General features: G+C 42.8%; 1 protein-coding gene across 12 annotated transcripts in view; it reads right to left on the reverse strand.

Annotated features, from left to right (window-relative positions):
- Positions 1–14326, reverse strand: part of CUX1 (cut like homeobox 1) — a 272878-nt gene that overhangs the window by 58177 nt on the left and 200375 nt on the right. For 5 of the 12 annotated variants that reach the window (XM_074556857.1, XM_074556859.1, XM_074556852.1 and 2 more), the window contains exons 16-20: positions 14174–14239; positions 12692–12793; positions 9664–10490; positions 8107–8272; positions 7393–7449 (exon numbers count right to left, since the gene is read on the reverse strand). The exons of 2 other annotated variants lie outside the window; for them this stretch is intronic. In XM_074556857.1, coding sequence (XP_074412958.1) covers positions 7393–7449; positions 8107–8272; positions 9664–10490; positions 12692–12793; positions 14174–14239 — 1218 coding nt within the window. The remainder of the gene's footprint in view (positions 1–7392; positions 7450–8106; positions 8273–9663; positions 10491–12691; positions 12794–14173; positions 14240–14326) is intronic. 5 more of the 12 variants (XM_074556855.1, XM_074556854.1, XM_074556864.1 and 2 more) reach the window with 5 other exon arrangements.

Genomic DNA, 14326 nt, shown 5'->3' on the forward strand with positions numbered 1-14326 from the left:
TTTTTCTTTTTATTTAATGAAACCTTCATTAGGGAAAACACCTGTCCTGGATCAAAAAAAGTAAAAAAACCTCCAACCAATCATCCCAATCAGTTTCCCCCAGAAAACCCAGTTGGGCTTGTTGATATTTGTCCTCCCTCTCAAGGTCTGGTAGTTTTTAGGTGCTGCTGTTGCTTATATAATGCCCTTCCCCATCAAACACAACAAAATGTTGCAACTTCAATAGACAGTAATTGCAAAGTTCGCATAAAGGCAGTTAAGTTGCTTTATTTAGGTGCCAAATGAGAGGCTAATTTTGGTCCTCTCATAAAGGACAAATGAAACATCTGCCAGTTCAAACTTGCACTATTTTTAGGACCCGAGTTCCAGAGGGGTAAACCAGAGAAACAAACACTAACCACAGCTGTGGTTACACCGTGGTGCATCTCACACCTCCTTGGGGTGGGAACCATCCCAGGATCCCTCGGAAAGCAGCAAGGAAAGCGGAGATGGCTCTCAGAAGGGAGCACCTCATGCCAGAAAACAGACAGGGATGCTTTGACAAGGGCATGGAGAGACAGGACACAGGGAATGGCTTCCCACTGCCAGAGGGCAGGGATGGATGGGATATTGGGGAGGAATTGTTCCTTGTGAGGGTGCTGAGCCTGGCACAGGGTGCCCAGAGCAGCTGAGGCTGCTCCTGGATCCCTGGAAATGCCCCAGGTCAGGTTGGACGGGGCTTGGAGCAACCTGGGATAGGGAAAGTGTCCCTGCCATGGTAGGGGTGGGACTGGATGGGCTTTAAGGTCCCTCCCAACCCAAATCATTCAGTGATTCTGTGACAAGGTGCCATCAGCAATATCTTTGACTAGTATAAATACTGAACATGTACTATCAGGCCTTTCTTACCTTGTTTTAATTGCATTTTCTCCTTTCATTGGCTTTTTAATTGGCTGTCTTTCTCTTTTCACTTTTATTTAAATTTGATCTCAAATCCACTTTGCTTTGCTTTCAATGCAAGTTGCATTTCTCATCAGATTTAAAATAATCACTGGATTCTTTCATTTGCTGTTTCTCTGGAAGGTTGTTGGCAAGTTAAAAAACCCTACAACCCTACATGCATTAAATGAGGGGAGACAAATTCCTAAGTTTCTCTCACACCCTTAATGTAAAGGACAGGCTGGAAAGTAACTTAGAAAACATTAATTTTCTGGTAATATTATTTTTTTTCATCTTGGGAATGATTTGCTATCAAGCAATATGTAACTCTATAATCAGAACAGCCTGTTTATCTCCCTGTTTCAGAGCTGCTGGGTGAGGAGGATTTCCATCCCCATTAGAAGATGGAAATAACAACCTGCACATTTGGTGCTCACACACCTTTTCCCTGGTATTTTGGGAAGAAAATAGCCCATTATCTGTTCTTTGAATTGAAAGCGAGGTAATTTCCATCCAGTGGAGGAGCATTTGGTAATTTGCTGTTGCCCAGGGAGGGCTGAGGGTACCGTGGCCATCTCCACCCCACAGGGCTGGACCTGCAGCCCCCCTCCTTTCACCACCAGCAGCCAAAAGACCAACATGAACTTCTGCCAGCTGCCAGAGTCTTCTATCCCCACCAGAAAATCATCTGCTCCCTTTGGAGAAGTGCCTTTCCAAGCTCTTGTGCAGCTGCCAGCCCAGGGGGGACAGAGCCCGGCCGCCACCGCGGCTCCTGACCCTGCCTGGAGCTGCGGAGCCCCGGCCTCTCTGGGTGTCTGTGCTGCTCCACTCAGGCTGCAATTCGCTTTTCCCATCTCTCAGCTCCTCGTTTTCCACCCAGCCCCTCCGTGGTTTGAGGTTGGCAGCGGGGAGGGGGTGAGGGTCCCTCCCCAGGGGAGGATGCGCGTCTCCGAATGCGCACGCAGAGGGGAAGGAAAATGCTGGTAATTAACGAAGTGAAGTAATAAGTAATGAAATTAACAACAGTGGAATTTACAGAGCTCGGCTACTCAATGGCCATGGTTTCTCTCCCTAACTACATCTCCTTTTTAGCAGCTCTCAGGCTAACTGCTACTCTGTGAACTACCTGAGAAGCCTGAGGCAATAATGGTCAGGAAAGTTTCTTTTTTTTTCAGACAGCTTAAAAAACATCTTCATTTATTAATTCTGCTCTTTGAAAAGAAAGACTTTAAGGGTAAGGCATTGCTGTGCTGCTGCAGAGGCACACTTGAACTTGCTTGGGGATCTCACAGTAAGGGGGAGTGAGTGTCAAGGACCCACATTCCCAAATTAACCACAGAAATAAAACCTAGCTGCAACCTGACTGGGAAACTTCTCCAAAAAAAAATGCTAGGAGTCCATAACTGCACTTAGGAGTGAATTAAATTTGCCTTCAGAATCCAGCACAGGTCTCCTCTTTGCTGTATTAACAGGAACATTGTAATTGAGTCACAAGGAGTATCAGCCTAGAAAACAGTGTTCACTCCCTGATTTTGTGCTTTATTTTAGCCCTTCTAAAAGCCCTTTAGCCCTTTTTACAGCAAAGCTGTGACCACAGTAAGCATGAAGTCATCTTCTGCAATTTTAACCACTGGGTGGTTCCATGGACAGAGAAGAATACAACCAGGAGAGCAATTTCTCCACCAATACTGACTATTTGCAAACATCAGTGATGGAAAAGGAGCAGGGCTGTGGGAGGCAGCCTGGGCAGCACAGGTTTCAGAAGGAAGCAGGAATGCCCAGGTGATGGCCAGGAATCACAGCCAATGCTGTGCTCAGAATCAACGTGAGGCACTGACTGACTTCATGCTGCATTCCCAGGTCCCACTGAGGTGCCTTGACAGCAATTCTCCTCTTTTATTGATACCAGAAAGGCTGCCAGGGAGCTTTTCATGGTCCAAATGTCAGGGAAGTGGCACAGAGGATGATCACACACGTTACAGACAGACTACAACAGCTGCCCTTATGAGGGGCCAACTGATACCCTATGGTTTGAAATCAGCACAGCCACAGACAACTGCTCCTGAGCCCCATCCCAAACCACACAGAAAGAATGTGGAAACTTCACCAGGACTGCCAGGGTGCTCCAGGGATGAGCATGAAGGTAATTCTTTGGCTGATGTAACAGTTCACCTTTGAACTTCAAAATCACATTCGCACCTAGCACAAGAGGCCACAACTTTCCCAAGTCCAAGACTCAGTAATTGGTCATCAAACACAAAACATCTCTGCAAGAATTCCTGCAGTCTGCTGTCTGAGCCATGTGATCTCCCTTCTCTTCCATTTCACAGACTACATTAACCACAAACATTTCATGTCATACATTTTTATTAACCTGGAATGCCAGCAAATGACTACAAAACCATCTTTCTCTCTTTTTTTTTTTTTGATTCAACAACAAAAACCAGCTCCAATTTGGGAAGGTCTGTCAGCAGCACTGCACCAATCACTTTGGTGATGCCACAGTGAAAGGGTTCAGCTCTTGCTGTGCTAATCCCAGCTGTGCTCTGGAGCACCATTGCACAGCTCTGCCCACCCAAACAAGCCAGAGCAATGCAAGAAAAGATGATAAAGCACAGGGAGATGGGGTAAGGGCTTCTCCTTTGCCACCACAAGGCTACTGAGCTCTTCCCAGAAGTACATCAGGATGGTGTTCCCAAATTTGGGCTGCCAGCCTGAAACATGCTCTCTTCCCTACTTTGTTTCTCCATTGTGACAGAATTCTCCTGGTACCAGGAAAACGGGAATATCCACCCAGCACACAGTTAACCACCTGCCCACCCAGCAGCTTCTGTACTGGCCAATGTTACAGGAATCTGTGTTACATAAATGAAAATACAATGGATACCTGGCTCTGCCATCACACCCCAACCTCTCTGTTAATACCATAACAACACAAAATCATCCTGAGGTTTTTCTGATTTGTGTTCCCAAGGGATGGTAAGAAGTAATCTCCCCGTTGTTATTTTGAAAAGAAAGCTTTTATGCATATTTGAGTTGATCTAAACACAGTAGATCTCGGGTTTTTAAACCACCAGATAATACGCAATTATCTCAAGCTAGATTCTGATTTTGAAACAAGCTCTAATTAGCTCCCCATTTTATGCTGCTATAATCCTTTCTTCAACTCCCATGAGTGTTACTATTGCTAAGCAGCATGAGGTTAGGAATGATGGATGATACCCAGAAAGGAAGACAAACAAAAGGGAAATTCAAAATCCCCTGAGATCACCCGCAGCTGTATCGGCAAATGAAGATTTCCACATTAGGTCATAAGACGACCCTTACAGAAACACACACCAAAAAAGCACGGCTTCCTCCCACTGAGTATTTGCAAGCCTTTAATGTAGTATAGACAGAGTAGATGTCCTTCACAGAGGATAAAGAAAAAAAGTGAATGTAAAAATTCAGCTTTCCTGAGAGCAGCCACGGACGGAATCAACGGCACCAAAAAGGAAACTGTGTCTCAATCTCCTATAGACACGCAGCACAAACCCCCAAAATAAAACCAACTAATAAAAGCTGTGCACAGTACAAGTATTTAGAGAAATATCTGAGCCTTCTCCTGGCACATGGCAACTGTTCAAACCCACCCCTGCTCCCATCAGCAGTAATGCAACTAAATAAGGGCCAAATTCATCAGGAAAAAATGCTGATGCAGTTGGGTGACACTAATTCAACTTTTTTTTCCATGTGATTTGGTCCATGCTTTTGACACATAAATCATTAAAAAGGCAGATTTACCCAAGGGCATTAGAGCATTTAGGTGGAAAGAAATACACAGAAAAAATGTTAGAAAAGGCACAGCAATACTATTTTTGACCACCTAGGGTACAAACACCATTTTTGTGTAAAACATGTTCCCTGAAACTTGCACAAAATCACCAAGCCTTGAGGGAAGCTCACAGGGAGAGAATACAGGTATATACCTGGCAGTCATTTTGGTACGGCTGTTTTTTATAAAATCCATTATTACAGCTTCCAAAGAAAACCAAGCTTGGCTTCCCTTTGCAATCTCAACATATATATAAATATATAAGATATATATATATATATGTTTATCCGTTCATTATATGAAACACTGATGGGCCCATCTGTCTACACGTGAAAATAGAAAATTACTGCACAAAAGGTGAGATTTTCATGAATGAGGTGTTAACCAAAACTTCATGATCTAGAAGTGTAACTAACTGGGCCAGAAATCCAGAAAATCTTGCTAGCTTGATAGAATAGAGCCAAACAGTAATGAAAATATCCCAGCTAATGAAAGTTTGAGTCGTTACTATGCATGTTGACACTCTGTACACTGAAGACCTTCTTGGCAAAGCACTCAGGAGCCACTGAGTGTATTAGTTTAATTTCACTTCTTTCCCTTCATGCATTCAACAAGTTCCCAGCCAATTATATTACAGGGAATAGGCTCCAGACCTTTCCTCGTTTCAAAATTGTTCTGATTAATTTCTGTTTTAAAATTACAAGTATGCAACCTTCTCTGCCTTGATTTTCCTGGAAAACGTCTCAGAAGACCAGAAAATTGGAGCTTTCTCTCTCTCTTTTTTTTTCCTCCCTGCCCTGGAGTGATGGATCTTTCACAAATGCATAATTATTATTACCTTTTCCAAACTGTTTGCTGCATTTTTAATTACAGAACAGCTGCTAATAAAAGGAAATTACCAAACTGCCCTTCCTCATTCAAATAACTTGGTTTTTTGCTCTTTTGTTCTGCCTGGTGTCACAACCTCCCTTATTCCTTCACACAGAGAAAGGCACCAAGAAAAGAACATTTTGTACAACAATTCTATTTTTAATCCTCCGAGAGGAGGTAGAAAAGGGCACGAGCCCATTTTCTCATTTGTAAGTCGGCTTTAAGGAATGAAGGAGGACAATCATCAATAACATGATTTTATTAGCTGATAGGAACGTGTCACCTCACAAAATATTAGCTCAAGGGCAGGAACTGACAAATGACACTGGGAGTGTGGGAGGGAACAAAATATCCCAGCAGCAAAACTGAACTTCCTGAAGGAAATCACTTTCAGCTCCCAGCGATCCCCCCGGGAATCCAGAGGGTGGCTGGATTTTAATACTATGGGCTTGTCTTTCCATCTTTTATAATTAGAGCTAGTCATAAATATGAAGATTAGCAATAACAATGCAGCATTTCCCAGCTCCTCTGATTTCAAATTCCCCCTAAAATGGCTACAATTAATTACTCATATTTTCCACGCCGTCTCAGGCATTTGTGACTGTGACACTCTTGCACGGCATTGATGCCACAAAAAAAGTACTCAATGGCATGTTTTTAATGAACCATCACAGGAAATTTCCATGTTCCCTAAATGCTTGGCTATAAGTAACAATAGCCCTATGATTGCAAATAATTTTCTCCCATTTTGGTTTTGTTTTCATGGCTTGTTTTTACTGGGGGCATTTTTTCCCCCTTTCTTTTATGTATTTATTTTCAACTGTTCTCCTCAAGAAAAACGTGGACTGAATATCATCACGAATTTTCTTCTAGTAAAATCTTTTAGAATGCTAAATAGTTTCCCCAGTAGAGAGAAAAAAAACCACTTTAGCTGGGATATTTAGAGTAAAGCCAGCAAGCTGCAGAAAAAAAAGAGTATTTCAGAATAGCAGAAAGGTGGAAGAAGAGCACAACCCTTCCCTGTCTGTGCCCTGAAATGCAGCAGTTCTCCAGCACAGGGCACTGGCTGTAAGCACAGAGCAGGGCACGGGTATTTTTCTCGAGTGTTTTACGTCAGTGCAGCGTTTCATTGGTAAGAGGCTGTGTGGGTAGAGTTTGGTATCCAACAGCAGGAACACAGCTGCTCTCTCCTGTCCCAGCCTCCCTCCTGTCCTGTGACCATCTCTAAAGCCTTCAGCCACTCACTTCCCTGACACTCAGCTTTGCTGCATCTGCTTTTTAATTTATTTTTAGTTTTTGAAAATGGAAAAGAGAAAAAAATAAGGTCAGCTGGGAATATTTAACGAAGCTCGAAACAGACGTAACGTGGTCTGTTCCCCACCTTTGGATTAACAAAGCAGATTTTGTGCAAAGGAGAGTGGAAAAAAACCTACCAGCAAGTGAGGCAGCTGCAGTATGTGGATCACATTACAAACCAAGGGCTTGTTTTACAGCCATTGTCACATGTCACATTGATAAGCTGAACTATGGCAAAAAAAACCCCCTTACAGAGCCAATGATCTCTAAGATCAGACAGAGTCTCTTTACCTAATATATGCAGCTAAATATGTGTGCTCCCTACATCTGCCATAGCAACAAGGAGAGAAGGAGGAATTAACTGCATTAATAAAAAAAACTGAAGGGACTCCTGTATGATACAACAAAATGTGAGAAACCTCTCAGCATCAAAGCAAACGCAACAAAAGCACAGAGAATTATTTCAGAGCAAATCATTGAAACCAGCTGATTACCTGAGCTTGCACATCCCTGCTGTAGGGAATCCTGTAATGATGTCACAGAGTGAAGGACTAGATAAGAGAGGAGAGGAAAATCAGGGAACAATAAAAGGAGATGCCAAACCACAAACTAAACAGTAAGCAGGCTCAACAAATAGCAAAGTGCTGATCTCGGCAAGGGCTCGCTGCTCAGTTAACTGATGGCACAGAGAGGTGCAGCCAGGCCAGGCTCCAGCCTGGCTTTTCTGGGTCAATAGGTACTGGGGAAGAGACAGCCACAATAAAAGTGTCATTGCAACCCAGCATTCCCCCTTTAAAGCTCAGTTTTCCAGCTCACCTCCTGAGACAGCAATCGATATTCTCCCTGGAACAATCCAAATCCCCTGTGCAACCCTAGGAAACAGTGCACAACATTTTCCAGCTCTTTGGCCAAAATTTTTGGGATTGTGTGTCATATTCATGCCTAGATAATATCACCCTAACGAGGAACTTGATAACTGCTGCTTATCAATTACACATAAACGTTCATAAACATTCCCAGCACGGCCCCTTAGGGACTGGCTGGGCTGCCAGGGTGGGATGGTGCCACTTCCAGAACGCCTGGACCAGCACTGCTGCAAGGCTGGCTTACTGCAAATTTAAAAAAAAAGTAAAAAAATACAGAAAATAGAAAAAGAAAAAAAAATCTCCTCCTCCTCAACTCAAACAACATAGTGGAATTTTAATTACCTTGTCCTTGTTGCTGCCCTTGTGCAGGCAGGACACACTGTCCCAGCTCACCATTCAACCAGAGCTGCATACGAATAAATGGTTCTCGGCCTTTTTGGGTCAATTTGCTCCATGGCTTTGGCCTGGAGAGCATGTCACTGACACTTCCTTGGGACAGCCCCAATACCTGAAGTGAAGCAACCAAGAATGGCACGTTAACACACTGGCAGTGGAAACGGGGGGAATTTAAATCATTTTGGTTTCCTTTACTGTATCGCTCAAATTGTTTGTAAATGGACAATTATAAAAGCTGTAAAAATTGGACAATTATAAAAACTGTTTTCTGTGGATGCTCAGATGGAAATGCTTTTCTTGCTGCCATGTTGCCTTCTGAAGGAAGGTGGGTTTTTCCTGTAGGATCTGGGTGGCAGCAGCCTGGTGAGGGATTTGCATGCTTTTCATATTTTGTGTCAAACAGTTTCATCAGTTTTAACAGGAAAAACACCGAGTCCAGGCACACACAGGCAGATGAAACAGGCAATGACTGGCATGTATTTTGTTCTCAAACAAAAATAATTGGGACTTTTGAGACTAGGCCTATATTTGGTTGATTTTTGGGGGATGAATTATAACGATGAGTGTTTTCACCTGTAGCAGCAGCTGCTCCACATAAGTAAATATTTAAGAATACAGCTGAATGCAGGGGGAAGGGGGGAGAATTTCAGACAGGCAGAATGCAATTACTTGCCTGGTATTCAGCACAGGTACAAGAGTTAAAAATCATACTTAATGAAAGCTGCCATGGGATCTTTAATGACCCCGAGAGGTCAGACTTTTCATTTTACATCTTAGTGAGAAGGTAATAGTGCGATGCCAGCTCCTATTACACTTTTATATTGATTCAATTCTTTATAGGGAGAAGAAACAACAAATGTCCAACACTTTTTACAGCCTGGGAGTGGTTTCCTGGTGGTTAGGGACCCTCAAAATCCCACGTGCTCAGTGCTTAGGGCTCACAACGTGAGAACTTCAGGGAGCTTTATCTGTAATCAAACATTGCTCTAAAACATTTCAGAGCACGCTGAGGTACTGAGCACCAGGTATTAGAAATGACTTGGAATTCTTAACTTCAGACTAAGGAGAGTTAGGGATTTTCCATGTGTTTGTTTTAATGCCCTTGTGCACATTTCCAAATAGTAACGAAAGAGGAAAAATGCTCTCGTGTCCATAATCTTTGCTTATAACAAAGTTAAGACTCTCCAGTCATGACAATGGCATTACTCAAATATTCCACGAATTCATTACATTAAGCATGAAATATTGAGTCTCAGCAACGTTTGCTTCAGCTTTCAAGGTTTCTAAACTCGGGGCCCCATTCCTAATTCCAAGTGGCTGAAGCCAATCCCTGGATAAAAACCCTTGCAATTCCTACCACACAGAGGGAAACTAACACTTTGTGAGTTTTGAAATACTTCACACACGGAGCAAAACCATTTTTCCACAGAACCCCTCTGGCTCTGTAAGGAGCAGAGGGCACAATCACAACACTGGTGAAACAAGAGAGAACCACTTCTTTACCTTTTCCCCAAAGATCCTTTGGCAGATGCCATTCTTTGCTAGCTTTTCCTTGACCTGCCGCGTTAGCTCTATGGTATCCACCTCCTGGTACATATAAATCTCATACTGCTCGGGTGTCAGTGGAGGAACCGAAGGTTTGGATGGCTTGGACAAGGACACGATAGGGGATGAAGGGAGGGGGCTATTCTGTGGTGTCTCACTGCGACTCGCCCCAGTCATGCTCAATTCAGAACTCTGCGAGTACGGAGATTCCGCGTTTGGCCACTCTTTCCAATACTCGGAAGAAGACGGTCCTTGGAGCTGGCTACGATCTGGCCTAGTCTGATTGCTGACCTTTTCTTTTCCACCACTGGCTTCCTCAACTTTTATATCTTCAGGAAGAGCTGCATTTCTTCTCTCATGCTGCACAGTATTCCACCAATGGTCCTTCCAAACACCACCACGTCCCAACTCATTTTTAACATGCCTCAACATACCCTGGGCAGAATCACTTATTCCATGAAGCTCTAAAACAGGCGCCTCCTGAGGCTCCTTTTTGAGCCCAGAGAGGTTCTGCAATGCAGAGATACTGGAATCAGTGACAGATGAATGTTTCTTCAGGGATATGGCCAAAGGAGAATAGCTGGAAACCGAAGACATTGCAGGTGTAGACACTAGTTTGGGGGACAGGATAGAAATGTCAGCTTGAGATAGAGGTGGTGTTTTTAAGGCAGGTTCAAGGGCAGCCTGCTGTGCCTCCATTTCCCGTCGGGCTTGTTGCAGAATGGATCGAATTGCATCATCAGAATTGCCACTGCTAGAGGCAGAAGGCGGCTGAGCCGGCTCAGCTATGAAAAACAACCAAAAGACTAAATGCAACAGAGGAAAATGCTTTATATTCAACACGTGCTACTGTAAACATTTCCCTGACAGGGGAAAAAAAAAAAAAAAAACAAACCCAAAAACGGGGCTGAAATACATTTCTGGATGGGAGGGAGGAGTTTTCACTAAGCAAAGATTTGCACTTTTCAAACTAATGTAAGATTTCCAAAGTCCTTCACTGGAAAATTTTGAGAGTTGCCAAAGTGCTGGATGTTTGCACGCACAGACTCAGCTGCACAAGTCTGGGATCACTTGCCCTTCCACCATTGTAAAAATTTTCAAATAAATGCCTTTGAAAATCAACCCTTCACTTCTTCTTCCCCCACCCCCACGTGGTCAATAACATTTTATAGCTGCATTTACAAAGTTATTTAACCTTTCACTTCACTCTTTTCTCCACAAATGAATTTAACACGCACTCAGAGCTGAACACAGCTGCATTCACCTGGACAGACTATTACAGTATAAATAAGGTGAGACCTTTTAACTTCAAAAGCACAACACACAAATTACAGCAAAGACAGAACTTTAGGAAGAGATGATCATCATTATTTCACTTGACAAACTAAATATGCTCCTGCTTCCTGATTTCTTGTACCATAGTCCCAACCACTGAAATAAACAGCTCTACCAGAGCCAGGCTGACACCTGGGCATCACCCTCTCCCTTATCTGAAGCTCTAGGATGGAGTCCCAGGTGCTTTCAGCAGAGATAACCCCAAATGCAGCATTCCAGTGAGGAACCAGGATTTGGGTGGCTGTGCTGCAGCAGTCGGGGGTGAGCAGAGACTGGAACGTGGGTGGGAATTATCTCTGCAGAGCCAGGAGGTTTTGCAATGGCTCTGCTTCTATTTCAGTCTGCACTGAGGTCCCCAGTGCTTGGGAACCAGTTCCTCTGAAAGCTGCTCTGCAGAGAACAGGCAAAGTGAGGCACCAGGTGGGAGCAGGGAACTCCACAGTGCAAGGAGCGGCCCCAAAGTGAAATAAGATTTCCAACACATTGTATATTGCTCCAGTAATACTAAAACTCATCTGAATGCATTTCTGAATTTGCGTCCCTACACTCCTTCCTGTCACACACTGTAAAATACATGAAAAGCTAAGAAATAGGAAAAAAAGACAGTGAGACTATCTCTGTTGTTTTATCTGCTGGTTTCACAGGGAGTTTTGAGGCCAAATTAATATTTGAAAGGAAGTCTGAGACTCTCGGATGAAACATGCTACTGAGTAACATTCTTGCAGTTTCCTGCACAAAGCCCATATTTTTCTCTATGTAATAATTTCCTGCCTAAAGTCATATTATTTAGATCATATATTAACTAGTGTTTTATACTCTGCCACGAGATTAACTTAGTTTTCATTTGAAAGACAACTATCCAAAACTGTAAACCAGTATTTACTTTAAAAAATGAAACAGAATTATTGCACAGTAATTTCTACTTCAGCCCAATAGCACAACTGGGAACTCTTAAAGCTGAGAGGGTCATGGACTAGACAGAGATGTTAATTACATGACAGCATATAATGAGAAATTAGACTTATCTCAGGCTAAGAGGGATTTTTTGGGAAAGGGAATGCGTTTTGGATTTGCCAGCTCATTCACTGAATACGTTCTGTAACCAAAAATAAAATCATCTAAGAGTCAGGACTGAGTGTGCCTATCTGAGTACAGGATGTACCACGGTGCTGGGACTGGTAATTGCTGCCTGGACTGTGACCTTCACCCCAACAAATCCATCCAGCCCCTCTCCCATGCAGTCGTGTCCCTGGGGCCTGAGTGAGACAGAAGGGAAGAGAAAGCAGGAGCTGTTCCCTTTCCAAGGAGCAAACCGGGAGAAGAAAGGATTCTGCAGGTTGCTCTCAGTGACTCTTGCAGGTCTGGAGGGCAGCCAGGAGCTCAGAGCTCTCTCTATCCCAGGGATAAAGGTGTTCAGAAATCCCACAGGGAGCAGGGCAGAGCAGAGACCCCACCATGCCATGAGTGACCTTAACTTGGGACGTCTCAGAGACAGAAACAACTCCGCTAAATAACAATAAAAACCTCCAAAAAACCTCTTCAAACCTACACTGAATCTTTTAAGAATATAATTAACTGACCAGAAAGCTCATGGCAATTGTTTTAATTAAATTCTGCAGTAAAAGCAGGCAGAGACAAAATGAGGCTGTACCTGTTTTCTGTACTTGCAGCTCCCTTTTGGCTTGTTCCAGGATGGATTTGATGGCTTCATCAGAGCCAGACTCTGCGGTTCGGATTCGTGTGGTTATGTTACCTGGGGAGGGAAAAAAACACAACTAATGACACCAGGAAAACTCTTATTTGGCTGTTTTTGTAACACAAACACACACTGGATGTGAGACATGGCCAGCACAACCTGAGGACAACTTGCACAGGACCTTTACTAACATTTACATCACATAAAAAAAGTACTGAACATAATAAAAGCAAAATATCCTCGTTGTGCCTGTCTCTAGCTGCCCCAGAATGGTGAGAACACCAGAGGAAGAACTAGGTGGTCACATATTCCTTTTCTATGGTAACATATAGATCTATTCTTTTTTCCTTTTCCTTTTGTGTTTTTTTTTTTTTTTTTTTTTTTTTTTTTTTGGAGGGGAAGAGGAAATAGAAAGTGAAAAGAACCGGAGGGGAAAGGAAGAAAGCTAAAAAAATAAGCCCAGGAATCAACTTAAAAACGGCATCAGCTGCTAGGCAAAGTAGGATGAGTATACATTCAGCCCAAAACAGAATTAAAAAGTAACTAGATAAAAATAATTTTTAACTTTCTAGAGGTTAATACATTAAGAGAAAGAGTCATTTAAATGCAGATACCATTTAAGTACTCTCCAGCTAAGAGCTATTACTTGGTTGTTTGGTTTTGCTTCTTTTTTTTTTTTTGTTTTGCTTTTTGTTTTTTAACCTCTAAGGGGAAGGAAAGGAGGGAAAACTGTGAGTGCTACTGCACTTAACTGCATTTTCCATTATGAGATTATTGTTTGTAAGCAATTGAGGTAATTTGTGACTGGAGTCAAAATAACTACAGACTTTTGATGTACCTGCCTTTGTTTTTCCTTCTTCCTGGTCTCACTAAAAGAAAATTTCTGGAACTAATCTATGACAAAAATGTGCAGACTTCCTGTTCAGTGGTAATTTATGGATCTGATGTTCACTTATCTTGTTGCCTTTTTCATATGTAATACTGAACTAAGCATCACACTAATTTAGCAGTGTATTAAAGTGGAATTTGTCAGCATAAGCCCCATGAGAAGAAAGAAGTCAGCCTAGAGCAGCAGAAGCAGTATGCAATTGATATTATAACTGTGCAACTTTCTCCCTCCAAAACCATAAAAATAGCAAAGAGAGCATTTCAATAGATCTGATGACTTAATAAAGCCACTTCCATCACTTCTCTCTCTATCTGTTTTGCAGGGGGGATGGAAGAACTATCTAAACAGGGTTACGTTAGTACAGCAGCAGCAGAATTAGAAAAAGCAAAGTGTTCATCTAACCCATGGTTTGTTTTATACTTACTGTCTGTTTTTCTATCAGATTCCAGGCCAGAATCAAACTGCACAGTTTTAAGGAAACACACAACTAAAGCACACTCCACTTCCTAGGGATTGACTGCAAAGAAAAACACCTGCCTGTGACGTACCTTCAGCCCCATTTCTTCGTTTCGGTACTTCCTGAAATAGTCTGTTCAGGTTCTGGCCTGGATTCTCTGTTGAAAAACAAGTTTGGTAAGAACAAAACAATCAGGGGATGGTTGCTCTGACATCACTGTGTGACATGAGGAGCTGGCAGCCTG

This window comes from Zonotrichia albicollis, chromosome 22 (genome assembly GCF_047830755.1).
Source record: "Zonotrichia albicollis isolate bZonAlb1 chromosome 22, bZonAlb1.hap1, whole genome shotgun sequence".
NCBI lineage: Eukaryota > Metazoa > Chordata > Aves > Passeriformes > Passerellidae > Zonotrichia > Zonotrichia albicollis.